At 40.8% G+C, this 27158-nt stretch overlaps 2 protein-coding genes across 2 annotated transcripts; one reads left to right on the top strand and one right to left on the bottom strand.

Moving 5' to 3' along the window:
- Nucleotides 1–543: 543 nt before the first annotated feature.
- On the top strand, nt 544–6911 carry nme4 (NME/NM23 nucleoside diphosphate kinase 4; the record flags this gene model as incomplete). Its single annotated transcript, XM_012882280.3, has 5 exons — nt 544–880; nt 3047–3180; nt 3266–3367; nt 3497–3609; nt 4942–6911. Coding segments are annotated over 5 exons (807 nt in total), but the record flags the coding sequence as incomplete, so codon positions are not given.
- eps8l1a (eps8 like 1a) lies at nt 6537–19465 on the bottom strand. The gene is made up of 14 exons (XM_036132169.1): nt 19270–19465; nt 17291–17410; nt 17121–17179; nt 16621–16756; nt 15380–15468; nt 15213–15287; nt 14971–15119; nt 14695–14889; nt 13118–13226; nt 12889–13029; nt 12678–12810; nt 10930–11092; nt 10221–10353; nt 6537–7545 (listed from the first exon to the last, which is right to left on the bottom strand). Exons 2-14 carry the CDS (start codon nt 17406–17408, stop codon nt 7501–7503), a joined length of 1545 nt encoding a protein of 514 aa, XP_035988062.1. The 5' UTR covers nt 17409–17410; nt 19270–19465; the 3' UTR covers nt 6537–7500.
- Nucleotides 19466–27158: the final 7693 nt, after the last annotated feature.

Genomic DNA, 27158 nt, shown 5'->3' with positions numbered 1-27158 from the left:
GTAGCCTTATATTTAAGAGGGAGAATCATTTTGAAATATTTAATCCTCGATTTTACAAGAAATAAAGGCTTAACACACGTTTCCTCTTCAGCTCTTATACAAATGTCAGTTTTTAGTTAAATTGGATAATTGAACTCTCCCAATTTAGAGAACCGCCGCTCTTATCTGGACCATCCTGCGAGGCATTTCAGATTATTTGAGGCCTCTCTGTGGCTCTGACAGACCCAGCAGGGCCAGGGGTTTATTAAAGCTGAGCAGCACTGCAGGGCCGAACAGGTTGGGCTCAATCCAGGCGTGACTTGACCGGTTATTCTGCTTTAAATGTTCCCTTTCAGATTAGCTGCTGTTTGCATGAGATCTCTACTCCTTACCGCGGAGACTCCTGCAGCCTAACATCAATGATTCATTCAAAGTTATCGCCGCACTTTCAGATAGTGGCTGCAAAAGAGGCAGTTTTTTTTTTTTTTTTGTTTTTTTTTTGGAGGAAAGACAGGATTGGCTTAAAAACCCAGAGATGCTTCCGAGCGTCGCTTGAAGGCATAAAGCGGTTCCGCGTGTTCTGCAGATTCTGTGGAAATAAGGAAGGAGGGGAAATCTGGCACGAGTGGAGTTAAATATTCAGGAGTGAGTGTCAATGAGTGGAGCCAGAGCGCGCGGGGGGGTGGGGGGACTCGTGAGTTTTTATTGGGGAGGATCGACTTCAGCCGAGGGGCTGAGAAAACACGCGTGGAGCGCACCGTCATGTTGCAGCGCAGGCTTTTCCACGCAGCTCTCAGACACTTTTTCTCCGGGACTCAGCAGACCCACCAAAGTCTGCCATGCGGGCTGCCCTGCGCGCTTCGGCCGGGACACGGGTTCGTCTGGCACCGGAGCAAATCCAGTAAGTGAAGAGGACCGTTTTGTTTCATGTTCATCTTTTTTTGTTGTTGTTTTTAACCAAGTTGAAGACAGGGAGGTGACAAGCTGGTTGGTCGTACGTTTCCGTTTGCCGTTCTGCGCGTTTTTCCGCATAAATGGTGGTTCCACATCTTGGATTTGCTCTTTCTTTCGCTGCCGACCCGAACAGCCGTGAAAAAGCTCTTTCTAAACGTGAACCGTGTCTGGGCAGAGTTCACGCGAGTCGGAGACTTCAACCCCGAAACGCAACGACGGTATTTGACAACAGACTCGCTCGCCAGGCGCACCGGGGTCGTGAACCACAGTTGGGTTTAGCGTTGCAAAGATCCGCGGCTCTGACGTGTGGCAACAACAACAAAAAGGTGCCCAGACGCGCGCCGTTTCCGTCCCAATCTGCGCGTCCTCTGCGCGTTTTCCTTTTCTTTCTTTTTTTTTTTCCTTTTCTTTTTTTTGGTGAATTTCGAGCACCGCCGCGTAGATCCGAACTTTTCTGGATTCGGACTTGCAACCAGTCGGCTAACACGTCGCTGTCGGAGTCCTGCGCGTTACGCCGGCCGGCTGGTCCGGCCTCTCAGCTGCTCTCGTGGCGGGTCTCGTGTGAACTTAATGGATCGCATGCTGTCATTCATGCGCTCCCGGTGCTGTGCGGCCCCTATCAGTGGCTGTGGAGTAGCTGCAACTAAGCTGCTTTGAATCATGTTCTGACATGGCTAAACATTCACAGGAAACGAGACGCGTTGTGTGCTTTCTTCATCTGACAATAGAGAAGAAACTGTTGACTACATGTGCAGCATACCGGGCTGTAGAATAGTATTCGCACCCCCTGCAGAGCTCATCTGTTTTTGCTATTTTCTTTGCCACACTTAGATGTTTCAGACCACGAAACACATTCTAAAACTGGACACAGATGTGTCTGAAATGTTATCCGCCCGGCCCTATTTGGATAAGTAATTACTTCCTGAGCCCAATTCCCTGCCTTTGACAACAACTGCTCTCAAGCATTTGTGTAACAGGCTATTGTCTTTTTATTTTACATTTTGCTACAGAGCATCATGGTGGTTTTACACCAGATAAAACAGGACAACTTTATTCGCTAGAGTCCACAGGTTATTAGTTAGTTATTTTTTATTCAAAAGGTGTGGAGATCATCAAGATGGTGTTTGGCAAATGCGAGACGGGTCTTTGTTTGCTTTTTCATCAATGTTAGTTCTTGCCTGGGAACTCTCCAAGGATGCCACTTTGAAGAGGGACCGCAATGAGACGAGTGAGGCCTGTTGTGCGTTTTTTGTGATCTAGATGAGTCATCAGTGAAAAAAAAATTTTTAGTTGGCCTGCGATTCCTGGGAGGGTTCATTGAAGTCTGATTCTTTCTCCATTTGTGGATGATGGGTCTCACTGGAGTCTGCAGGAACCATAATGCCTTAGAAACGGCGTTTGTAACCATTGCAGTGGCGATGTATGTGACTTTTGTTTCTCACCTGTTGCTTCTTGGCATATTTTAACCTACTTAATGATGTCAGACAGGTTATGTTTAAGCAATACATTGATTCGGATGGTAATACGGCATATACTTTGTCGGAGTGCAGTATAAAATGATTAAAAATCTTAAAGATTTCCAATAGAATGTAAGGAGGGCTATTCTACTTCTTCTTTTTCTGAAAAAAAAAAAAAAACAGCTATTTCCCTCTGGGATTATTAAAGTATGTCTGATTCTGATTCTACTTGTTCTCAGTGTAATTTAAAAGTTAAAAGCAGCTCCCGCAGCAGCACATGCTGCTATGGTTGATGTTTTGCAGGAGCGCTTTGGTTATTTCAGCCAGATTATCAAAACACCTCCTGTTACCATGAAAACATGCATGAATGCACAGTAAAGGGGCAAAGGGGTTAAAGTTCCTTGTGCTCCTCAGACTGATCACTTAATATAGAATCAGAATATAGAACAGGACCAGGCCATGCAATGAACTTTAGCCGCACTGGGATAAAACAACCATGTCTGCTTGTAATATTGCTCTGGGAGATGTGTTTTCTTTCTCCGAGTTGCTGAGTTTGGATAATCATTAGTCATCCTCCCTGTGGAGAACGAATACTTCCACCAACATGGATACATTCGAGCTGTAGATTAACCTTCCTGCCTTCCCTCTGGTCACAGCGGGACTCCCGGATGTGAGGGAGCGGACTCTCATTGCCGTAAAGCCGGACGGAGTTCAGCGTCGTCTTGTTGGGCAGATAATCCAGCGGTTCGAGCAGCGAGGTTTCAAGCTGGTCGGGCTGAAGATGCTGCAGGTACATATGCGTTCTGCTGTGCGTTGGCTTCGTGTGAAGCGAGCACCCTCTTTTTCAGTCCTGACTAGCTATGTTTGCTGTGAAGGCATCTCAGGATGTCCTGTCTGAGCACTACTGCGGCCTGAGGACAAAGCCTTTCTACAACAGCCTGCTGCGTTACATGACCTCCGGACCCGTGGTTGTGATGGTGAGGACTTCCTTTTTTTGGGCTGCACGGTTTTGGGCTACTTTCAGCTCTTTACATTGTGGGTGCTTTTATCTCGTACTTGCTTATCAGGTCGCTGCAATGCATGTGTGTCGCTTTATCTGCGTTTAGGTGTGGGAAGGGCACAACGTCGTTCAGACGTCTCGGACTATGGTGGGACACACTAATCCAGCCGAGGCGATGGCAGGAACAGTCAGAGGGGATTTCAGCATGCATGTCAGCAGGTAACCCCCTGTCATCTTGTTTGCATCTTGCACAATAATAAATGCCACTTGTTTTTATTTTATTTATTTCATTTCTAAGATTTTGGTCTATTTATATGAGGGATCAACACTAAGCAGTGTACAATTGGGAACTGAAAGGATAATTATGACTGGTTTTCAACATTTTAACAAATAAGAATCATAAAAGTGTACAGTGTATAGACGGCCCCCTGTTGCTCTGATTCCCCCTAAATTAGACCCAGTCCTGTCAGTATAACCACTCCTGTCATGTGAAGGCATTAGATGCTTGCTTTACACCATTACTGATCAAGCAGCACCTTGAAACCCAGGAAAACCCAAGCTCTGGTAACCTCACAGAACACTTTGCAATCTAGCCATCATCCGAATATGAAAGGAGTTTGGGTCAACCGCAAAGCTACCAAGACGAGGGGTGATCACCTAAACTGACTGGCCAGGCACACAGCTAACATATTCAAGAAGCGGCTCTGATCAGATGTACCCAAAGCTGAAATATTTGGTCTACATGTTTAAAAAAAAAAAAAAAAAAAAAACCTTTACGGTAAATAACTCTGAGCACAACCCTGAATGCACTGTGTTCTTGGTGAAACATGGTGGTGGCAGCAGAATGATGGCTGCGTGGATGTTTAACTGCGGCACGCACAGGGAATCAGGAGGAAAGCTGGTTGGAGTTGGTGGGAAGATGAAAGACTCATTCTTACAGCAAAAGCTGTAAGAATGAGTCAAAGGTTCAACCTTCCAAAGGAATAGCAATACTAAACATCCGACGTATGGTCCCGCAATGGGGTGGTTAAGAGCAAAGCGTGTGCAATAACGGGCCAATCAAAGTTCATACCTAAATACAGTTGAGGATCTTCGACAGAGCCTGAAACCTGATGTTTAGAGATGTTCTCCGCCCAATCTGATCAAACTCCAGCTTTGTTCAGAAGAAGGATAGCCAGACGTTTCCATCCCTTGACGTGAAAAGCTCTCTGAAGAACCCTCCAAAGTACTTGAAGCTGTAATTGCTGCTGAGAGTGGTTCTGTAAATTATTGACAAATGCATGTCACGTTTTTTAGATTTTTAAGTTGTGAAATGTTGGGAAGCCATGTCTCAGTTTCCTTTCCTACAACAATTGTGCACGACGTTAGTCTGTCACAGAAAACCCAAATAAAACAATTATGATGAGAAATAGTAAAAAAAAAAAGAAAAAAAGAAAGCTCAATGGGTTTGTATGTGTTTGCAGTTTAGTGTAGACACCCTTTGTGATCGAACCGTAAGTCAATAACTCGTGTCTTTGCGATCAAGTAATCCAAAGTGTTGCTCGTTTACAGGAACGTGGTCCATGCCAGCGATTCGGTGGAGGGGGCTCAGAAGGAGATCCAGCTGTGGTTTCAAGCCAAAGACCTTGTGGACTGGGACTGCTGGGTCCAGACCAGCACCAGCGAGGTGTGAAGATGGCGCCGATGGAAGGAAGTGAGCGATGGATTTACCGCCTCTTTTCCTGCTGCTCAGTGGTCCGTCACGGTGTGACCGAAGGCGATTGAAGAAACATGAGCCATATTCAGTGATCTATCTCAGTGATTTTACCTCAGAAGTGCACTCAAACATAAAAAGCGTCTACGTTGTGTAAGATTTTAGTTTTCAAGTTTCACTTGGAACAGCTCGCCTTTTAATGACTTCTAATCAACATGTTTCTGACTAATGGTTAAGTTACTTAAAGGTTTACTATGCATAGTTTTGAATTAAGAGTATAAAAGATCCTGTGTATTATTTTTTTTTTTTCATTATTTTCAAGTTTGAGTTGCTCATCCACATGCAATTTCTCTATGTTTAAAGGAAAACATTTAGTTTTGTCCCATGTAGTGTGTGAATGTGTATTTGATCAGTTGTCTGGCAAAGGCATATGAAAAGCAGTCAGTATTGAGCATGCGACTAACATCGCCACAACGTCGCCTTTTTAACCAATTTTTCTACATCTCACAAAGTTTGTTTGGAAGCTATGCACTAGAAATACTGTCAACAGAGGAAAGAGTGGTTACCAATGTCAAAAGAAATTAAATAAAGCCAGAAGTGTGTCTAAGTAGCCGCCAACGATGATTAAAATCTTCTTTTTTGAGCAAAGTGACTGTCCAAGTTGCTGCAACCTACTGGTACGGCCAAAGCAATGGAGCATTTTTTTATTTTATTTTTTATTTGCTGTCATTTCTGTTTTCTCATCTAGATGATGACATATCTTTTAGAGGGGAAAGCATGAATAACAAAATATGATTAAGCTTCTGTGGGTCAAGGGCTTGTTTTTATTTAATCATTCCTGCCTGTAATGCTTTCAAAAAAGAAAATGTTCCCACTTGCTGATCACTGCAAAAAAGGACATGCAGAAACAGTGACATTCAACACTGGGGACAAAATTAAGAACATCAATCTTTTCATAGTGACTTTTGCTGTGTTGGAGGAGACGGGCTTGAAAAGTTGCATTTACGCACAATAATTGCTCATATATAACGTTACATGCTGTTACCTGAGCATTTTTCCATAATTCTAGCTTTGGCGGGACATATTTTAATTGTTCACTGTTACCTGCTAGCTTAAATATTCCCCCGCAATTGTGGAATTTATCTTAATTTATGCATGTGTTTACTTGTCGTTCTACCTCTCTGAAATAGCACACAGCGATGGCACATTTGTAAACGTTATGCATCAAAATATCTGAAAAATAAATGAGTAATAAACGCATGAAGCGGATACCTCCTTTCTACCTGTGATGATATGAAGAAGAATCGGGGCAAGCTTGCAAAATCAGAACAGGGGTCATCTGAAAGTTCAGCTGATGTGTACGCAGTAAAAAAAAGTTTGACCTCTGGTTATTTGTGAAACTCTGGTGAAGCAACATTGGGTTCACATCATGTTGGTTTACCTTTTTTTTTTCTGCTGTAACCGAACGGGTGTTTTTGCATGTGTTGCCATCGGCAGGGTCAAAACATGTTTTAGGCCTCTTGAAGGACTGATAACACTGACCTAGAAGTTCTGCTTGAACTGGGGATCGAGAGGGTAATGGGTCAGAGGGTTTACCATGCTTCAACTAAACGATACAGACGCATAGACCCTGTGTTGTGGAGTGCCGATGACAACATTCTGATTATGTACTTTGCCTGTGTTGTAAACTATAATGAACAGAGAGTTCACTGCCTTGAACACAATAGAAAATCAACACTAATGTTTTTTTTAATGAGATATTTGTACATTTAGAGTGAAACAACATGTGGCTGTACAAAGTGACAATAAAAATGAATGTGAAATGAAAGCAAAAGCGGATAATCTATGACCAACACGTTCTGTGTGTTCTATGGGAAAATTCAATAATTTTACCTGTATTTTGTCTCGTTTTATAAATTTACATTGTTGGTGTCCATATATTGGTTAATAGGATAACAAATATGAAATATAACTGTAACAAAAATAAAAACAGTGGCAGCAAGTTTCTTTTAAAAATGTCTAAAAAAATAAAAAAAGATGTGGATATTGCCTTGTGTCATTAATACAATTCTGTAACCTTCATGTTTAATGAGAGACGGCCTTTCGTTTCTTTGTAATGCTGTTTTCAGGAGGCACAATGAACCCATTGGTTAGTGTTTTTAAACAGACGCAGACCTCTAAGGAAATAAAAACGGCAAGAACAAAGTTAGCTGAGCTTAATTTAAAAACATTAAATAACATTTGTGTCAGTGCAGGTATTACTGCATAATTAATACATTTATGTAACCTTCATGTTCTTGAATACCTTGTTCATTTATGGAACCGTCATTATACAGTAATTCGGTTTCGTATGCCTTAAAATCATCATTGGTTTCTTCACCATCTATCATGGTCTAACTCAGGTCAGTCGTCAGATTTCACTTCTCCACCACCGTCTCCAGTCCAGACACTTGGCGCACGTTCTGGTAAGAAGGAAAGAGTATGTTGATTGAATAAAACAATTATAAACACAAGCAAACAGTTTGCCCCCATTGCAGATTTTATCAGGTTTTGCTTCCATGTCCAATAAATCCGATTGTCTCGTTTTAACATCACAGAATGATAACCTGAGTAGATGTAAATGTTTTTTATTTTATGAGGTCATTTATTAAGTATCCAAACCAACCTGACCCTATGTTAGAAACAAGATTACCCTCCTTGTTAAATGAGTTAACTGTGATTAGCCACAGTTTTTGCCTAGGTCAAATAAATTAATCCCTGAGCTGTTGAAACAAGAAATTGCTTCAACAGCAACTGCCTAATGACATGAAGTCGGAAAGCAACATATCCTGACTTGATCTAAAAAAAACGTAAGAACAGCTGAAAACTATAAAAGATGTTCAAGTTAAAAAAGAATAATTGACATCGATCCATCTGGAAATAGTTATCAGGCTATTTCTAAGACTTTGTGCAAACCACAGTGAGAGTCATCATCCACACATGAGGAAATCATAGACCAGTGATGAAGGAGTGGCTGCCAACATTAGTCCAACAACAGGTCGGCCACCCATTAGACCCGAACCCGATGTGACCAGACATTGCTTTTGAATTGTGGAATCATTAAAAAAAAAAAAATGAAACAGGCATGGACAGAGCTGACTGAATCTGTAACATAATATTTAGTTGTGCAAGTTTTTGAGGTATTTTGGCCCACTCCTCACGAGCAGACTGCAACAGTTGTCTCAGGGTTTGAAGGGTGCTTTCTTCAGACGGCGTGTTTCACCTCCTTCTATAGATGTTGAGTAGGATTTAGATCGGGGCTCATAGGAGGCCACTTCAGAGTAGCCACATAGCCGTTCTGGGTGGTTCTAGCTGTGTGTTTTGGGTCATTATGCTGTTGGAAGACCCGTCACCTGCAACTGAGACCAAGCGTTCTGACACTACGCAGCACATTTCTCTGCAGAATGCCTTGATAGTCTTGTGATTTCATTGAACTCTGCACAGATCTGAGGCAGCAAAGCGGTCCCAGAACATAACCGAGCCTCCTCCATGTTTCACAGTAGGGACAGTGTTCTTCTCTAGGTGAGCTTTATTTTTGTCTGTGAACAGGGAGCTGGTGTGCCTTGCCAAAAAGCTCCAGTTTTGTCTCATCTCTCCAAAGGAAGTTTTGCCAGAAGCTTTGTGGCTTTAAAATATGCATTGTGACAAATTCTAGTCTTGATTTTTATGATTTGCCAGTGGTGTATCTCATGAAGTTCACTTTGGCTCAAAGAGTGACAGATGGTGCAATCTGACACTGATGTACTTCGACCTTGGAGTTCACCTTTATTTGGAGTTTGTTCCGGGCCCATTGGTTACCATTCGTATGATCTTTCTCTTCAATTTGTCATATATTTTCCTCCTGCTGCTACATCCAGGGAGGTGGGCCTTACACCTCTGAATAATATGTGCAACTGTAGTTGCAGGAGCATGACGCTGCTTGGAGATCGTCTTATAGCCTTTACCTTTAACATGCTTGTCTATAATCTATAATTTGCTTTCTAATCTCCTGAGGAAACTCTCTCTTTGCTCCCTGTGATCCGTGTTCAGTGTGGTACACACCATGTGACCAAACAGCACAGTGACTGCACAGTAACCCTTTAAAAAAGACTGACTGACTGACAAGCTTGAGGATGTCGGTTTAATTATTCTAGTTTTTCAATGATGCTTCTGAACCACAATTGAAAAGTAATGTCTGATTTTCATTGGTTAATGTTCAGTAAAGTTTTATTTATTATTACTTTTGTCACTTTCAAGTTATTTCAGTGACCATTGTGAGATTTTCCTTGATTATCAGAGGGGTGCCAACAGTTTTATCCATGACTGTATGTGACACCCTTACTTTATTCTCCTTTAAATTGTCGTAAAATGGAAATTTGTCCTTTCTCTTACTTTATTTAGTGTGTAATTATGGAGAGTAAACATCTGGGCTTTACCACTGGATTTAATAATTCTCTCTGTGGATCATGTTCTTTAATGCTACAGATATGAAGGGGCGTCCTCAGATGGTTCAGGGGTGGTGAGTATGACCCATGTATGAAAGCCTTAGTCCTCGACACGAATGACCCGGGTTCGATTCTGGCCTCAGGTCCTTTGCTGCATGTCCTCCCCCCTCTCTAAAACCCCCTTTCCTGTCAGCCTACTATGTAAAAAACAAGCCACTATTGTCATTAAAAACACAGACAAAGAGTTTATTAAAAAGAAATATGGATATGAAGTCATATGTTGTGCCTTGAACCAATTTTCACTTAACCAGATTCAGGCGAAAGTCACTGTTTATGGGTCAAAAAGGGCTCTAACTTTATCGCTATCAGTCATGTCTTATTAATGAATTATAAATTGAAAAGGTTTTAATGATGTCTTCAATGCAAATGAAATTATATGTGAGTTATTAGTTAATGAGAAATCTAAAAGAATAGGAATTGAGTACATTCTTGTTCTTGCTCGCGCTGAATGTAGGTTAGTTTAGTAAGTAAGTGATGCAAGTAAGTGATGCAAGTGTGTCCATCAGTCAAGGCCGAGCAAACAGACGGCAGTGGCCACCTTAACCTGAGCATAACCGTACGAACACAGAGACAAGCAAACACGCGGGATCATCCAGAACAAGAACCGTACAAACCTCGAGAAGAGCCTTCTGTCCCAGGATCTGCAGGTAAACGCTCTCTCCTTCTAAGGGGCACACGTGGCGGAGCTCCTCGTTTTTCAGGGAGAACAGCTGGGCTCCGTTCAACACTCCCAGACTATGGACTGTGCTAACGGAGGAGTTGCAAAAACAAAGTTTAGCTTGTTGCCGACTTGGCTTCAAAAATGGAAATTAAAGACAGAGATTTGAGACTGACAGCTCATTGGAGAGCAATCGGTGGTTTAAACTGGATGGATCTAAAGCTGACCCAAAACCTAACATGACCCCCCCCCCCTCTCAAGTTCACCTCAGAGAAACCGGTATAAACTTAGTTTTAAACCATTGGAAAACCTGTTTATTTCTCTTCAAATGGCGGCACACTTGTAAGGACATTGTGTGGATTCAGCTGTAAAAGTGGGCATGTTGGCTGTATGAAAACTCCCCAAATCTTCTCTGGCCAACTCAAGACTAAATTAAAAAAAGAAATCGACCAAACACAAACTCCATTACGTTTTGTGCTGATTTCAGTTGAAATATACAGTGAATAACACGGTTTTACATAATTTTCCCAAATCATTTCTTACGAAACAACCCCCTGTTGAACATTAAATTACTTCACACCAGCTGACCTTCTGCTTTTGATGTTGTTACGTGTACGCAGAGCGACAGTCGGCATAATCTCTCTGAAGTTTTAACCAACACTCACTTCTCACTGAAGCCCTTCGCAGAGAGCCAGGCCTTCACCTCGGCGCTTGGGGAGTGGTAGTTCAGGGGGACCGGGACGCTGTCTGTGGAGGGAACCTCCATCCGATCAAGCGAGTTTCTTTTTTTGGCCAGCCGCTGCAGAAGCTCATCGTTCATTACCATGACTGTTAAAAGAGCCAAAAACCCCCCCAAAAAAAACATGTGAAACAGACATGGAAAGGAATTAGATTTCATGGAGTACAATGCACTGACTCATTTTTTTTCAGATATAATTTAGGCCTTAAAAACCCCTGAACCGAAGGTAAATGTTAATAAAATGTGTTGCCTGATAAGAATGGACCTTAAGTGCTTTTTCGTTAGCAAAACGTAGCATATCTAGCACAATTTGACAGATTGAATAAGGATTTTGCAACAGATCCATTCCTCAAGAGCTATTGACTGAAAACCGAGGAACTGAAGTTCTCAGGTTCGCTTAGATCTTTATTGGATTGTTTTATTTATTTATTTGTAGTACTTTTTAGATACTATCATCCATTGTGGACACCTCATAGGCCTGACACTTCCCTCAGAAATATTTTCTAATTTTAGATACAAGTACAGGACCGTAAGTGAAAAAGTAGGCAATGTCCAAAGAAAGACTTTGAAAAACCTTCAAAAACCTGGAGAGCTGATCATCAAGACTGCTTTAAATGACAACCAGATAATGTTTCTGCTAGAAAGCAAAAAATAAAGAATTAATATAGCTCCAGTTCACAGTTTTCCACAAGCTAGGAGGCCCAGTAAATGCTTTTCTTAAAAGTGCTTTTCTTGGATGAGACCTTTTTTTTTTTTGCCTGCCTTGCCTTCAAAACATTGTGTGCTAAAATTAAGCCCTCTTGCCAACATGGAAAACATGGTATTTGTTTAAAAAGTACCGCTGCACAACGCCTTGAACACCCCTGCTATGAAACATGTTGGTGGCCGCATCCTGTTGTGGAGATGTTGTTTCTCAGCAGGGTTAGGCAAAGAAGTCAGAGTTGATGAGAAAATGGTTGAGATGAATAAATAGTGGTCAAAATCAGAGGAGAACCCATTAGAGGCTGCAAAAGACTTGACAGGAGCAGAGGTTCACCTTCTAGCCAGACAGAAACCCTAGACATACATCTAGCATTACATTTGAAGTCCAGTCGATCTGACTGTGCTAGAGCTTTTTGGAGGATGGGTAAAAGTTCCAGATTTTTATTTGTAAAAGTAAGAAAAAAAATCCTGTTATTTTCCTTCCCCTTCCCAGTTATTCTCTACTTGTTTCACACAAAATCCCCAAAATACTGCAGTTCTTGGTTGTAAGGTTACAAGACGTGGAAAAGTTTATGGGGCCTTCATGCAATTTTCATGAGGTGCTATAGATCAGAAAAATCCAATTCAAATTAATTCGATTCAAAAATCCTCCATCAATCCCAAAAGGAAATTAAGTTGTTGTAACTTGCTCTTTCCAAGTTTCAGAGTCACATTTCCAAAAATAGATATGCCCTGTACGTTTTGTTTAGTTTTTTACACAGCTTTCAGTTGTAATAGCGTTCCTAAATCCTAAATTTGGGAATTAGTGTAAATATGAAACCTTTGCAATTGATGTGTAAATATCAAATTATTTTGGGGCCTTTCTGGATGTTGAACATCAGGGAACAGAGAAGAAGTACAAGGGCTTTGATATTTATTTTGTCAGCTTTGCAGTACTTTAACTTTACTGCATTTCATGGACCGGTGTTTTACCTCGCTCGTCATCTTCTCTCAACATCATTTTAGGTGCCGGGATCATGCTCTGATGTCGCCCTGCTGGACTGGTCCCGTCTGTGCTCGATGGAGCATATTGGAAAGACATTGACCGAGGGATGGGAGCTGCTGCCTGTTGAGAACAAAGCTGGAGTTAGTCAAAATTGAGGTCGGAGAGTGTTTTCTTAAACAGACGAGGCAGTGTCCGTACCTTTGACTCTGTTCGAAGCAATGTGCGGTCTCTCTCTGTGTTCCTCACAGCAGACAGAGGCTCCAGAATATTAGAGGGAACAAATCCTATCTCGCTGTATGTATTCCGACACTTCCACCAGTTCTTTGACGAATCAAGGACCTGAGGAAAGTTAAGTTGAATCTGTCTGGTTCTGCTCATACATGTCGGCCCATCAACTTTGAGACCCCTTTGAAGGTGCGCACAATACCTCTAGTGTTTCTCCACGTAGCACGGAGAGTTCATTGCTGTTTCTGGCCACAAAGTCATAACTGCAGTAATACAGTCTCTCGTCGTTCGGAGGAAGACTATTTTCATTTCTGAAATGACATGCAGAAATTGCGTAAAACAACAAAAAATGACAAAGTATCGTCACCAAGCTGAGTCTGAACCACAACATCCTTCTTTGCTCTCTGTGCTGGCTATTTGAGAGCTCTTCTGGGGTCCACAAAGAATGCAGTTCTAGCAGTGCAGTGTGACCCATTCAGCACTGCATGGCTTGGTCATCAGAGAATCTGAGGGATTAGCCAAGATGGCCACATGCCAACCTAACCACAGCTTCACCTGGCTAGCAGGGCTCCAGGTAATTCACTTTTACCGCCTTAACCATGCTGCTGACATGCACGTCTCCTTCAGCCACTAATCTGGCTGCAACAAAATGTTTTCGGCATCAATAAAAACATCGGCATGGTCAGGCTCCTGCCAGACATCCATCAGATATTGTTGGGCTACCTGTGCAACAAAGCTCCTGCTTGAGAGTAGCACGCACACACCTCCAAATTGCGCACAGACTGGTTAATGGAGGCCTAAGAAAATTAGGTATTCCTTAGGCTTTAGTTTAAAAGTACTATATATTTCTTTTACTGTTACAGAAAAAGCCTTTGCAACAAATTCAGCCACACAGAGGGGATTGAGTAAAATATAGGGGTAGACAAAAATCAAACAAAAAAAAGCAAGAATAGACTCATTTATGAGTTAAAAAAAGTAAACTTCAGGTCAAAATTACTTTTGGGATGACTCAACTATGGAGGCCATTCTGTGTAAATGAAGAGCTCACGCATGCATTCTCCCTGTTCTGCTAAAAATCTGATGATAGCCCTAATGATTTTTCCTCCTCCATTAAAAACTCAAGTAAAACTGATGGTGATGGCACAGAAACCTCCTGTCCGTCTCAAGGTAAATAACATAGATTGTGAGGATACATTCAACTGTAATTGAGGTACCTGAGGCAGTAACATTGTGTAAGGTGGCTGGAAAAGCTGCAGGTAAAAACCTATTTGCAAGTAAAAAGAGTGCACATAATCCTAATGTTTCCACATTTGTTCCAGTGACATTAAAAGGATCAGGGGGAGATTTCAGTCCAATGTGAAGAGGACTTTCATCCAGTCTCACTTAATTTACATTACAACTACATCCAGTCACGTTAAAAAAAAATTACATGCTTTCTGATTAGACTTGTTTGACATATCAAAAATACCTTTTAAAAGTAATCTTTAGGCAAGTATTAGACAAACTTTTTATGAAGTCCACCTTTTTGTATTAAAACATTGCTTTTACTGGTCTGATGTTATATTCTTAAATCCTGTATTTTCGTTAGCTGGGCGTGGAAAAATCATCATAATTAAAAGAAATGAAGACTTTCAAACATCACTCTCTGTGTAATTAATCCATAGAGGAACTTTTCAATAAAATTCTTCTTTACTGAATATATCTATAGAATCACTTGACATAATTGTCATCATCTCACATATCCTATCGAACATGGTTTTCCAGAGACAGAAGCCTTACAGTTTATTTCTCCCTTCTCCGTGGTTCTTGGCTTCAGGTTGGGTCTGTTCCCGTTCTCTTTGCTTCTGCCTGCTTTCGTTTAAAGCGTCCTCCTTGTGCTGTAACTGGATGGGATCGTCCGTGACGTTGTCAAGAGGTTTCCACCCGTCCAGGAAGACAGGGGCATATGGAGGAACGCTGACGTTCAGCTGGGAACTGAGGTTCAGAGAAGGGTCTCGTTAAAACAGCGACGCTTTAAATTGAAGCCGAGATTGGTAGACAGAGAAATACACAGACCCGTAGGAGGTCCAGTTGGGTCCCAGAGATGTCCACAGCTCCTTTTCCTCTTCAGTCAGGTTCTCTTGGAGCAGAGAAACAGCGCCTCTGGTCAGAGCTGGACTCACCACAGACGCAGCTAATGATGGCCCTCCAGTGGTCTTCACCATCTGTAAAACAGACGATAAATACCGTCCCAGTTACAGGAGACCGAAGCAAGAGGGGAAACAATAAAGCAAACACTCACACACAGCAGGTCCTACCAATCTGAGAGGCAAAAAGATGTGGTGAACTAGATCTGGTGCGTCCGGCTGTGAGATGTGGGACTTCAGACGACCCTGAATCAGACAGGAAATAACTTTATATGCGGACACTTCACAGCTATTTTATTTAACCTCCCAAAACTACTCTGTGGATAAATGTGTATTACCAGTAAACAGAAGGAATACTTCATCTTCTGAAAGATGTTCAGAAATTCCTGCTCGGATGGAGGGATGGCTTTTTTGTTCAACAAGTCGTCTGTAAAAAAAAAATTTGTGCAAACATAATTACAAACAGGACAGCAGCGTGCAACTAATGAAGCGTTCGCCGAAAAACAGACGCAGAGTAGTTCCAGGTTGTTACATTTGTAAAGATGGGTAGATGGTTAAATGTTGTTTATTATCTGGTGTAAGCATGATTGCAAGTGTGCAGAAAAAAAAAAACAACCAAAAACCTGTTTTAATATTAACGTACACTTCTGTCCAGCGAAGAAAGGCGGAGCGGGGGAAAAGCATGATTTAAAACAAGAATTAAATAAAGGCAACGAATTAAACACTTTTATAGTTTTCAATGACCTTCTGCATAGTAAAAAAAAAAAAAAAAACTAAATTACAGTGTAATTGATTAGGAATGATATCACTGTCAATATGTTGATGGTTAAAACAGCACATTAAACAATGAACAAACTCATTATTTAACCAATAATCATTAATTGGAGGTAAAGAAGTTTCCCAGGCTCGCTGCTAGAGAACCACACCAAAAAGCGGCCTCTAGGTGACACCACGCCTCCATGACAACATTCATTTTAATGGTTTTGTGCACATTTTTACCAGGGGTGTGAATAATATTTTAATATTGCTGTGGGTACTGTGTCAATACTTTTATTTAATAATGGCTGCTCGGTCGTCACCAAGGAATGAAGTTAGTCATCTTCCTGCGCTGACTAGATGACGTCTTTGTTTTATTTCTCAGCCTCACAAATTGAATTACAGGCTGTGACATGAAGCCACCTACGGAAGCTATGTAGTGAAGTCAGCTTTATTGAACTGGCAACAATTGATAATGATTTAAGGAGTGAATGTAGGTGTGTTGTGGGTGTGAACCAAAACAAAGCAGCATCAGGTGAGTGATTAATAGGGCTAGGTGAGCAGAATTCCAGGTTGACCATCCCTAGTCATTAGGCTGCTCTCTAAGGTTGGTAAGGCCTGCCTTCAAGACAAAAGGTGGGGACGTCACAACAAATGCAAGAATTCTCTGAATCACGTTTTTCTGCCTGGCTGGCTTGCTTTTAGTGTGTAAAACTAAATGTCTGCAAAAGTCAGCGCAGCAGTATATTTCACAAAAGCTAAGCTTCAGATGAGTTTTTCCAGCTTTGTAACCCTCAGAGTTTGATTTACATGCACAACTCACCTATTTTCTTGTCGTTTTTTATGCTTCTCTTGCTCTTCCTTTTGCTCCTTTGGTCAAGGATGCCCTGGGCTTCTGCCGTCTGTTGCAAGCGAGTCATGAATCCCTCTATTTCGTCAAAGCAGTGATTCAAGATTTCCTGCGGAATATTAGACACGTAACCGATTTTGCAGCCATGAAAATAAACAATTGTTACCCGTGATATGTCAAACAATAGCTTTTAAATATTAAAAATAGGTTATTAGGTTGGGCATATAGTTTGTCTTGAGAATACAATGGCACGTTAACCAAAGTCCTATTTCAAGAGCACAAACGTTTTAGTATATTCTAGGTGAGCTATGTATCTGTTTCTGTATATTGTGGGGCTTCATTTTGGTCAATATTAACGATATATTTGTAATTTCATGCTTATTGATGATTCATCAGATTTGATTTCATCTGCAGATAAAGACGTGGTCGCTACGTAACGGGAAACAAGCACCCAAACATTCAGCAGGACTTACAACTTCTCTGTCGGCTGTCTCCAGCATCGTGTGGCTTGACTTCCCGCCGGCGCCGTTCTCTGAGACAACAGAAAACAGCCGTGTTCATGCAAGACCCGATCCACTTTGGAGACGTACTCTGCCCCATGTGTCAGGCATATCACATGCAGCAAATTTGAAAATTTGAATACCTTTTCCAGCGTCTGTGATGGTGGGCAGCCCAACCGGAGAAGGATGCTCTCGGATCGGGGACAGCGGTTTGACAGACGAAGGCTTTCTCGGAATCACTTTGGGAGGTGTTTTCGACATTTCTTTGACGGGGATGCAAGCAGAATAAAAGTCATCTTCCGATACAAATTAGGAGGATTGACTGGCAACATTAGTTGGCTACTCTGGCGAAGCCGTGTTTTAAGCACAATAACACCCTGAAAATGTAGAGTATATTATCTGATGCATTCTACGTGCCAAACAATTTTCTGTCCAACCATCACAAGTATAAAAGTGTGAAGTATTCTGCACTTCATTGAGATTTTAACCTGATTCATGCCCTTTAGTCACGTGTGACAAGGATTAGGGTATTGTGCAACAAACGACCAGTTTGGTCAGGTGTGAAACAAATAACGAATGACTGGTAAAGTACCTTAATATGCTAAGTATAATGGAGGATCACTCATGATGTGGGCTTCATTTTTCCCCCTTTAGACCCTTTGGGACACATTAGACACTTCAGGAAGTTCCTTTTGTAAAACCGAAAATAGGTTGTCGACTGTCGAGGTATATAATCCAAAAGGCAGTGCCAAAGTCAACAGAGAAATAGCTTCCTTGACATAAAATCAACTCTCTTCCCTGGGACTCTATCCTCTTTCTGACAGAAACATACAGGGCTATGAAGGATCCAGGACTCTGGATCGTCTGCAGAGATAGGGCAAAGAGAATTGGTCAAAGAGCCTTTCTCTCTGTATGCTCCAACCTTGTCAAATGTTTTGGGAGACAGTAGTCTGAAAAGACTACTGTCTTTTGGGCAAAACATGGTTAAATAAGGTATGAAAGACAGGGGTAGTAATGATTGTGCTCGCCTGCACTCAGAGAATAGGCTGGGTTTTTTTTTAACAGTGTTTCAACACCTGTTATGTGTAAAATAGTTGTAAAACTAGTTCAGCAGTGTGCAACATTGGGAACCTGTGTGTCGGCCTGTCCCACCAGCAGCTTTAGTAAAAGGCCTTTCAGTCCAATCAGTTTCCTCAAAAGTCGTTGTTGTTCGAGACTTTTTTTCTCTGCTTGTGTTTGAGATTGGATGAGTTGAGTCTTGCTAAAGAGAGGCCTGTAAAAAGTCAAAACCATCAGGTGGTAATATATAAAAGGGGGTTTAATAAAGAAGTGGGCATTCTCTGTAAGATATTAAATAAGCCCTCCACGTGTCAACACTATATCTTAGAGTAGTAATTGGTCCTTAAATTTAACAAGCATGTATAAGAAAAAGTTATATTTGGTTGCATTAAAAGGAATTTTATCTTAGAAAATGTGTAGCCTTAAATCAGGTTTTGCACAATTTGCCTGTTTAATTCCTACAGAAGGCAGAATTTAACCATTTATTTAGATTTCGGTGTGATTTTTGACACATGTATTGCTGATTTTTGTCTGAAATGTTACACTAGAAAATGATTGCATTAAAAAGCTGAAGGATTATCTGCCTCCTTATCTTGTGTTATTGCTAACAAAGAAGTTCTGTTTTGAAGGCTTTCTTCTGGTAAAATGCTGAGTTACATTTGAAAACAAATAACAGATAAGTCAATTCAGGAAAAGCAACCATGACCAGGAGGCATGCGGGTGACACAACCATCAGATTTCAGGGAGAAACTTCCCACGTTGAATGAAAGGATGGGCGGTTTTAGGCTACTCTCTCCTCATAACAAACTGTTTTAAGCAGTTAATTAATGAAATGCTGACAAAAACACCTTGTATACAGCAGAAATGAGCCAATTATCCAAATATCAAAAGATGGATGTCAGATTTCCAAAGATAATAGTTACTTGTTACTAGCACAAAAATAGCTCCTGGTCATCTGACAGGTGCATCTTCGTCTTCATTTCACATTTGCTTCATCTTTGTCTCTCCTCGTCAAAACAAAAAGACAACAACACACAGACAAAATCAAGATTCATCACTGTACCTTTTGCTGAGATGAGAGCGGTGAGGTCCAAGCCACAGTCACCAATCCTCCGGCTTAACTGTCTGTGCACCGAGTTTTGGGTGTTTACAAAAAGGACGTCCTACCTTCTTGAGATGTGCCAGAACAGGAAAAACAAGTCTGTCTTTCCTTCTGCTGTCTCTCAGCATTGTTTTTCCTCTCTGATTCTCCCATCCACACACGTACATGGCATTCGTCGTCCCTCCCTGTCTTACTCTGTGTAATTGTCAGCTTCTTCCTGCTTGTGCCATAAGGTCAGCCAAATGTTATTCCAAGAATGCTTGTGGCTGGCTTAAAGCCCTGCCAACGAGCAGTTTCATTCGAAACTGTTACAGCAAACTCCAGAGTAAAACAGTCATTCGTAGAAAGGAGAAGATTGAGAATTAAAGACCAAAATGTTCTTGATTCTGGAGGGATTGTTTTTTGCTATGTGGTGTAAAAAGAACACATTCATTTGATCCAGCTATCAACCCAAATATTTTAATTATGAAAACCTTAATTTGCAGGAAATAATTTAATCATCAGTAGTAGGTATCACTTAGACACTGTATGGGATGTATTTTCCCTTAGAATGAAATCTGCGATATCTCCAACTAAATTGGAAGCTATTTTACACAGTTTCAGGATAAGGCTGAAGGTTTCTGATAAGATTACAGAGACATAATCAATACAGTCCAAACAGTGCAGACCTCATGTCTTTTACAGAACAGCAGACTTTGTGGGACATGGAGGTGAACCGCTTTCTTTTATGTAAGTGAGTAGTGACACCCACTGGTCACTGGGTCTACATAACAGGCTTTGCTCTGCTTACCGGCTGCATGGTTGGTCAATCTTCTAGACAGAAATCACAGAATAAAATGCGATCTGGACTTAATTAATGGCCTGATTTCCAATCGTCTTTTCTTGCACTTTGTAATTTCAAAATAAACAAAGATTTTGAAGGAAGTTTGTCCGAGATTGGAAACAGTGCAAAATCAACACAGAGGACGTCTAACGAGTTTCAGTCTGACCTTCACCCCTTTCACTTTTAATTCACAGAAAAAGAACAGTGATGTTCTTCTGGCAGAAGACGTGGAAGTAGAAGGCCTTGGGAATGCGAAGCATCTGCTTGTTTACACACTGCAAGAGGAAGTATGAGAGGAGAACAACGCGTGTTATTTTTAAACACAGGTAGAGGTTGCTGAAGTAGCTAAAAGGCTCCATGGTGACAGGCAACCTGGAGTGGATCTGAGGGACTACAGACCGTTATGGTGGCAGACTGAGGGAATGGTCCCATGAGTTAAGAAAAGCAACCAGTGAGCATATTCCAGTTATCCAGGAAACACACTTATTAGGCTCCTGGGGAACCATTACTTCAGGGTTCTGGACAGGAGAACCATGGGCTCAGAACCGACTCCAGGTTGGGAGTCGCTCTCTGCCTGGAGCGGGGATGTTCATGTATCCTGAAGTTTTGTTCACGCATGATTATAGAATGCAGGATGAGGAAGGATAAACTGTCTGGGATTGTAATAGCAGTAACAAAGGCGCTGCTTGGGTCCATCATGATTAAGAAAGAAAATCTCCTTTTCAGGTCTGACTACATTCCAGCCCTCCCCTGTGTTGATGAAACAAGTATCGTGATCGAAAGAATAAGATCCTAGACACAAGTAGCTGAAAGGAGCATCTTCTCTAAGGTCCATGGGCTAAGTTTTAGAGACGGGATGAGGGTCTCCATCATCCGGGGACTCTGGATAGAGCTGCTACTCCTATACGTCACAGGGTGTCAGCTGTGGGGATGTGCCTTTTCTGTAATTAAATCCTCAATTAAAGACTTGATGGAGAAAGCAGCCTCTCACTGCCGTTTCCTTCAGGAGGTACTGTAGTTCACAGACGTTTCCTCAAATCCTCTGCATCCCACTTCTACAGGACAATCCTGCATGTTCAGTTTGGAGTATCTGTCGTTTTTTCTTGAATTTGCTTCTTCAGCATCATCTTATAATTGGAGCTACTATCTCCAACAGCTGCCAGCTTAGCTGTAGTTGACCACAGGGGGAAAGTCTGAATCTAGGTGTCAGGAGAAAACATTACCTTCCTATCATGATTTACTTCCTTTGTCCAATCTGGTGCTACTTTATGGCGCTTCAAGAGTTTAGTGAATTAATGAATGAAACCAATCAGTCAAACTTTATTTATAAATCACTTTTCATGCAGTCAGGTATAACACTAAGGCACTTTGTAGAGATTATAACAGATGAACAGATATTGAACCACAAGTGACACACTCACAATAAAACGATTAAAGTGATCAAATCAAGTAGAGACAAAAAAAACCTAACAATTATATTGAGTGTAAGACAATGAAGAAATAAAAGTAGAACCAAATCAGCCAATTACAGGTTGAGGAAGTACAAAAATGCAGTAGATCAACGCAGGAAACACAAGGAAATAATCAAGGAAACAGAGGAGATATATGTAAATTTTTCTAGGGAAGAACAATAAAGCTAAGACTATTTATAGACAACATACAAAAACAGAAATAGTAAATAACAAAATCTTGAATGGTAAAGAACAAAGTTCTTTAAACATATGACAGTTTCAGTATTACCATGGTTGTTGACAACTTAAAAAGCAGTAAAAATAATACATTTAAATAAATATGTTAAACATACTATAATAAATGTATGTAAAAAATAAAAAATAAGTAAAAGCCAGACTGAATAGATGTAAAAAGCCAGACTGAATAGTTTGTCCTCACATCTCCAGAAAGGGCCAAAATTGGTGTGGTGCAAGTTCTTTTTGCTCTTTCAGGTGATGGAGCTATAGTTGTAATAGGAACACCAACACACCAGAAGGCAGAGCATTTCAATCATCTATTCTACTAGTTATAAAAGCATGAACTAAAGTCTCTTCATTGGACTGGGAGGGAAGTAGAAGGTGTTGTCAATAGGTCCACCAATACCAGTATTGGATGTTCATTCTGATCCGTATACCTGAGGTCAGTGCAGTTTCTGTACTGTGACTGGATCTAAAACTAGATCGGTATTTTTCTGGATTCTATTAGAGTTTGAATAATGTTTAGTTGATTAAAATTAAACTGCAGAAAAACTTGACCACCAGTAGATGGTGTACATTACTCTGCATATGACAAGTTTACTGAAATAAAAACAACAAATGAGGGAAAAGAAGTGTATATCTGCACGTCTATGTTCTGTTATGTTCCATTCACAGAGGAACCATGTTAGATTTTGAGCTCGGAAATTTCACTGGGACCTCTGACTTTCACCCTTGTAAAAGGAGGCTTTTTACAGCCTATGTTTTAGAAAGTGGAATCTGTAAAATCGAACTTCCTAGTACAAATAAAACATGTTTGTGGCTTGTTAAAGAAGATACAATCGCAGTTTCGTTGTTCAGCCATTTGCCCAGGTCTAAATAATTTAAAAGTAATAATTGGTTGTTTTCTTTTATATCGTTTTCTTTATTTATTTATTTATTTATTTATTACAAATAAAAGGTCATGTGGTTCTTCTGTTTGTCTGTTTTTATTATTTTTTGGTTAGAGTAACACAAAGACACAAATAAAGACATCCATGGAAAAACAAAGAATGGGTATTTTTAGGGAAGACCCAGAAAATACAAAAACACAGTAAAAGAAGAACTAAATAAAAAAAATATATATAAAATGTAGCTAAAGGCTAAATTTACAGTCAACCTGTACAGCAGAAGATAAATACTTATCAGGAAGGAGAAAATACAGTGCAATTGTTAATAGATAATAATAATAATAATAATAATAATAATAATAATAATAATAATAATAATAATAATAATAATAATAATAATAATAATAATAATAATAATAATAATAATAATAATAATAATACTAGATGATCATAAAAAAGATAAGTCAGATAAAAATAAAATGTTTATGTTGAATATACCCAACAATTCTTCCTGAGAAGCTAAATGGTGGGCAAATATTCCTTAGCAACTGAGGAAATTTAAATATTCAAGTAAAAAAAGATAGTCATTTTACAGAACAATGTAAAATACTGCGCAGTTGCGTGAATGTACCAGACAAACACTCCCAAAGAAGTTAAAAAGGTGTGCAAATCTTCATTATCGAAAGATAAAATGTTCAAGTTAAAAGACAAAATGTGCCATTTGCTTGGATGCCCAAACAAACACTCCCTGAGAAGCTAAAGAGTGTGCAAATTAATCTTGCCGGCAAGCTGAATTCTCGCAGTATTTTGTCTGTTCACAAACACACAAGAATCCATCAATGTCTCCTTCCGTCCGTCTCTGGCTTCAATCATTTTTGACCGAAAATAAAAACAGTTCAGGCCAATCATGTTGCAGTATTGTGGTTGAAGGCGGGACATGCCGCTGCAACAAATGCAATAGTGTCCAAACCCACATGAACATGGCAGCGCAGGAAGACACATGCCTAGCTGCTGCTATCGCGTCTGTTTTGTAAGTCTTCATCTGTTTTCTTCTTTGATAGAAGAACAAGAAGTGCCTTGACAAGCTTACCATGTTGTGATTTCTCATAGCGTCTGCTGCTTCCATTCTAACTTGATACCATGATTGGCTAAAACTAACCTTCGGTAGGCGGGCATTAGGTGTCACTTCGCCCAATCAGCTTGGAGGGTTCTGCTGAATGCCCCTTCTTTCTCCAAATGGATTCAATGGGAGCAGTCCCAGATTGGTAATGTGCAGAATGTAGAGTGCTACACATTATCAATCTGGCTGGCCGGGTTATGTGCAAATAGTCGAGAGCAGAAATGTAAACGTTCCAGTTACATTAACATGTAAGAGACAATGTAAATAATGATTGGATCTAGAACCTGTGGAACCAGTAGTTTGTTTGTAAACATGTAACAGACTATGAACTGGGCTGGTGGTTTAAATAATTCTCAGCAGGGGGCGATAGCCCGCACAACTTTGGGAAAAAATTGTTTTTAGCTCTGTAAGTTTTTGACAGAATATTTCTGAATTGTTTAACCGAGGGAAGTGGGACACTTGTAGGTGGGATCTGTGGCAATACATCTGGGCCTTTTTCTTGACTTGTGTAGGCAAGGCAAGGCAAATTTATTTATATAGCACAATTCAGTACAGAGACAATGCAAAGTGCTTTACATGATTAAAATATAGGAAAATAAAACAGAATCAAAGCAAGTAGGGATAGTGTAGAAACAAAAAAGAACATTTGAAAACAGTAAAACATTTTAACTTGAACATTCAAAGGCAATTTTAAACAAATGTGTTTTTAATCTCTGTTTAAAGGAACTCAGGCTTTCAGCACTTTTACAGTTTTCTGGAAGTTTGTTCCAGATAAGCGGAGCATAGGAACTAAATGCTGCTTCTCCATGTTTAGTTCTGGTTCTAGGTATGCAGAGCAGGCTGGAGCCAGAAGACCTTAGTGGTCTGGAGGGTTTATACGCTGATAACAAGTCTGTGATGTATTTAGGTGCTAAGCTATCCAGGGATTTATAGACTAACAGAAGTATTTTAAAGTCTATTCTCTGAGACACAGGGAGCCAGTTAAGGACTTTAGAACTGGGGTTATGTGCTGTACTTTCTTAGTCTTAGTGAGGACGCGGGCAGCAGCGTTCTGGATCAGCTGCAGCTGTCTGATCCACTTTTTAGGCAGGTCTGTGAAAACACCATTTGCAGTAATCAATTCTACTAAAAATAAACACATGGATTAGTTTTTCCAGATCCTGCTGAGACATTAGTCCTTTAATCCTGTATCATAAACCGTGTCTAGATCTTTTAGACAGCATCCCACAATCCCCTGTGCTCACCTCGCCACCCATGCTAAGTCCTTCCTCTCCTGTGCTGTGCAGCCCCCGTACCACACTGTCACGCTGAGACACAAGATACTTTTAATGGGGCCCTATAAAAGTTTATTAGCAGGTGAGTAGAAAGTCCAGTCCGTGTCAGTTTCCTGAGAAAAAAGAATGATTATTGGGCCTTCGTCGCCTTTTCACCAGACTTTTTTTTGAGTATTCAAACCACATAAATCACATGCATTGATTGATCCGTCCAAGGTCTTTGGCACATTTTGTGCTAGATTTAAAATATCAGGGCAATGCACTGTTTGTCCCACTTCCATCAGATAAACGATTCAGAAAAATTAAATCAAACACTAATAGACTCAAAAACAGCTTCTTTCCCAAAACTATGAGGGCTATTGCCTGCTGCTGAGAATCAATAAACCACCAGCCTAGTTTATAATCTGTTGCATGTTTACAAACCTGCTTTTCCACAGGTTCTTGATTCGAGGGAGAACTATTTACACTGACTCTCACATGCTAATGTCTATTTGCACACATTAACTTTTCAGGGGGGGTTTGTTTGGACATCCATGCACATTGCAAAGTTCTTTAACTTGAAAATTCAAGTCTTTGCTAATGACTATTTGCACACCTTTAACGACTCTGGGAATGTTCTTTCATGATCTTTGATTTCTCCAGCGCTTTCAACACCATTCATTCACGGCTCCTGAAGGACAAACTAGAGTGGTCAGGAGAGGACCACCACCTGTCCCCGTGGACAGTGGATTACCTCACTGGTGGACGACAGTAAGTGAGGTCAAGAGGATCCACCTCTGACGGGCTGGTCTGTGAGTACGGGAGCACCACAGGGAACTGTGCTGGCACCGTTTCTGTTCACCCTCTACACCAGTGGTTCCCAACCGTGGTTCTCAAATACACCTGTTCTGCATGGTTTAGATGTGGGTCTGTTCCAGCTCACGTGATTCAAACCATTGCATGACCTCCTCTGCAGCCATCAGTTGCTGCAAAAGCCTCTTAATCATCCATTCATTTAAATCAGCTGTGTGGCAGTAAGGAGACACCTAAAACAAGCAGGGCTGGGGTGCTACAGGACCAGGATTGGGAACCACTGCTCTACACAGCAGACTTCTCCATCAGCTCACCAGGTTTTCACCTTCATAATTTCTCTGAGGACTCTGCCATAGCTGGTCTCATTACAGATGAGGACAACTCAGATCAGCAGCTGATCAGTAGCTCAGAGGAAGCGGCTGGATAAACTCATTAGGAGGGCCAGTTCTGTCCTGAGATGCTCCCTGGGCACAGTGCAGTTGGTGGTAGACAAAAGGACTGAAAGAAAAATAACATTATTGATGGACAATGTGTCCCATCCCATGCATGGAGCTGTTGCAGAGCTAGGGAGCTCTTTCAGTGACATGCTGCACCCAAGTTGTTCGAAAGAGCATTATCTTTTCGTCAGGTCTTTCCTCCCAGCTGCTGTTTATCTCTGCTGCTCACCATAAACTCAACAAGTTTTTTACAGCATACTACTGGTTGCACGGCTTCTGTTCTGATCATAAATCGTTTACACTGTCTCTCAGATGCTGATTTCCCTTTGCACACGGTAAAGTGACTCCTATCTGTCTTCTTTGACTCATAGATTTAAATCTTATCAAATGCTACGGACTATTTGCACACTTTTAGCTTTTCAGCAAGTTCTGTGGATCTGTGGCGTCTCTGGATTTGGGGCCATTGGGGCCTGGTCCCACTAGATGTCACTGTGGAGCTCTATGAGCTCCACACTCAATAATCCGTGGGACATGATATTTCTTTACAACGTGAGTGAGAGAGAGATTCCCTTACCAATAAAATGTTAGAAACATTTGTGTTTATATATCTAAGTCTAGCAGAATACTGACAAGCTCAGTAGACTAAATCCTCTTGAGGCGCCTTGATATTGCCCCCCCCCCCCCTCCAATTTTAACCATATTTTAACCCAATAAATATCTTAAATAAGATGTTTATTTGGTTAAACATCTTATTTAACCAAATAAGATGTGCGTTATTTGGTTAAATAATGAACATCTGAAATTTCAGTGCGCATGCCTAACATCTCAG

The sequence above is a fragment of the Fundulus heteroclitus genome, unplaced genomic scaffold, assembly GCF_011125445.2.
Source record: "Fundulus heteroclitus isolate FHET01 unplaced genomic scaffold, MU-UCD_Fhet_4.1 scaffold_48, whole genome shotgun sequence".
Classification (NCBI taxonomy): Eukaryota; Metazoa; Chordata; class Actinopteri; order Cyprinodontiformes; family Fundulidae; genus Fundulus; species Fundulus heteroclitus.
Note: the sequence above shows the minus strand (reverse complement) of the source record. Positions and strands in the feature narration are given on the sequence as shown.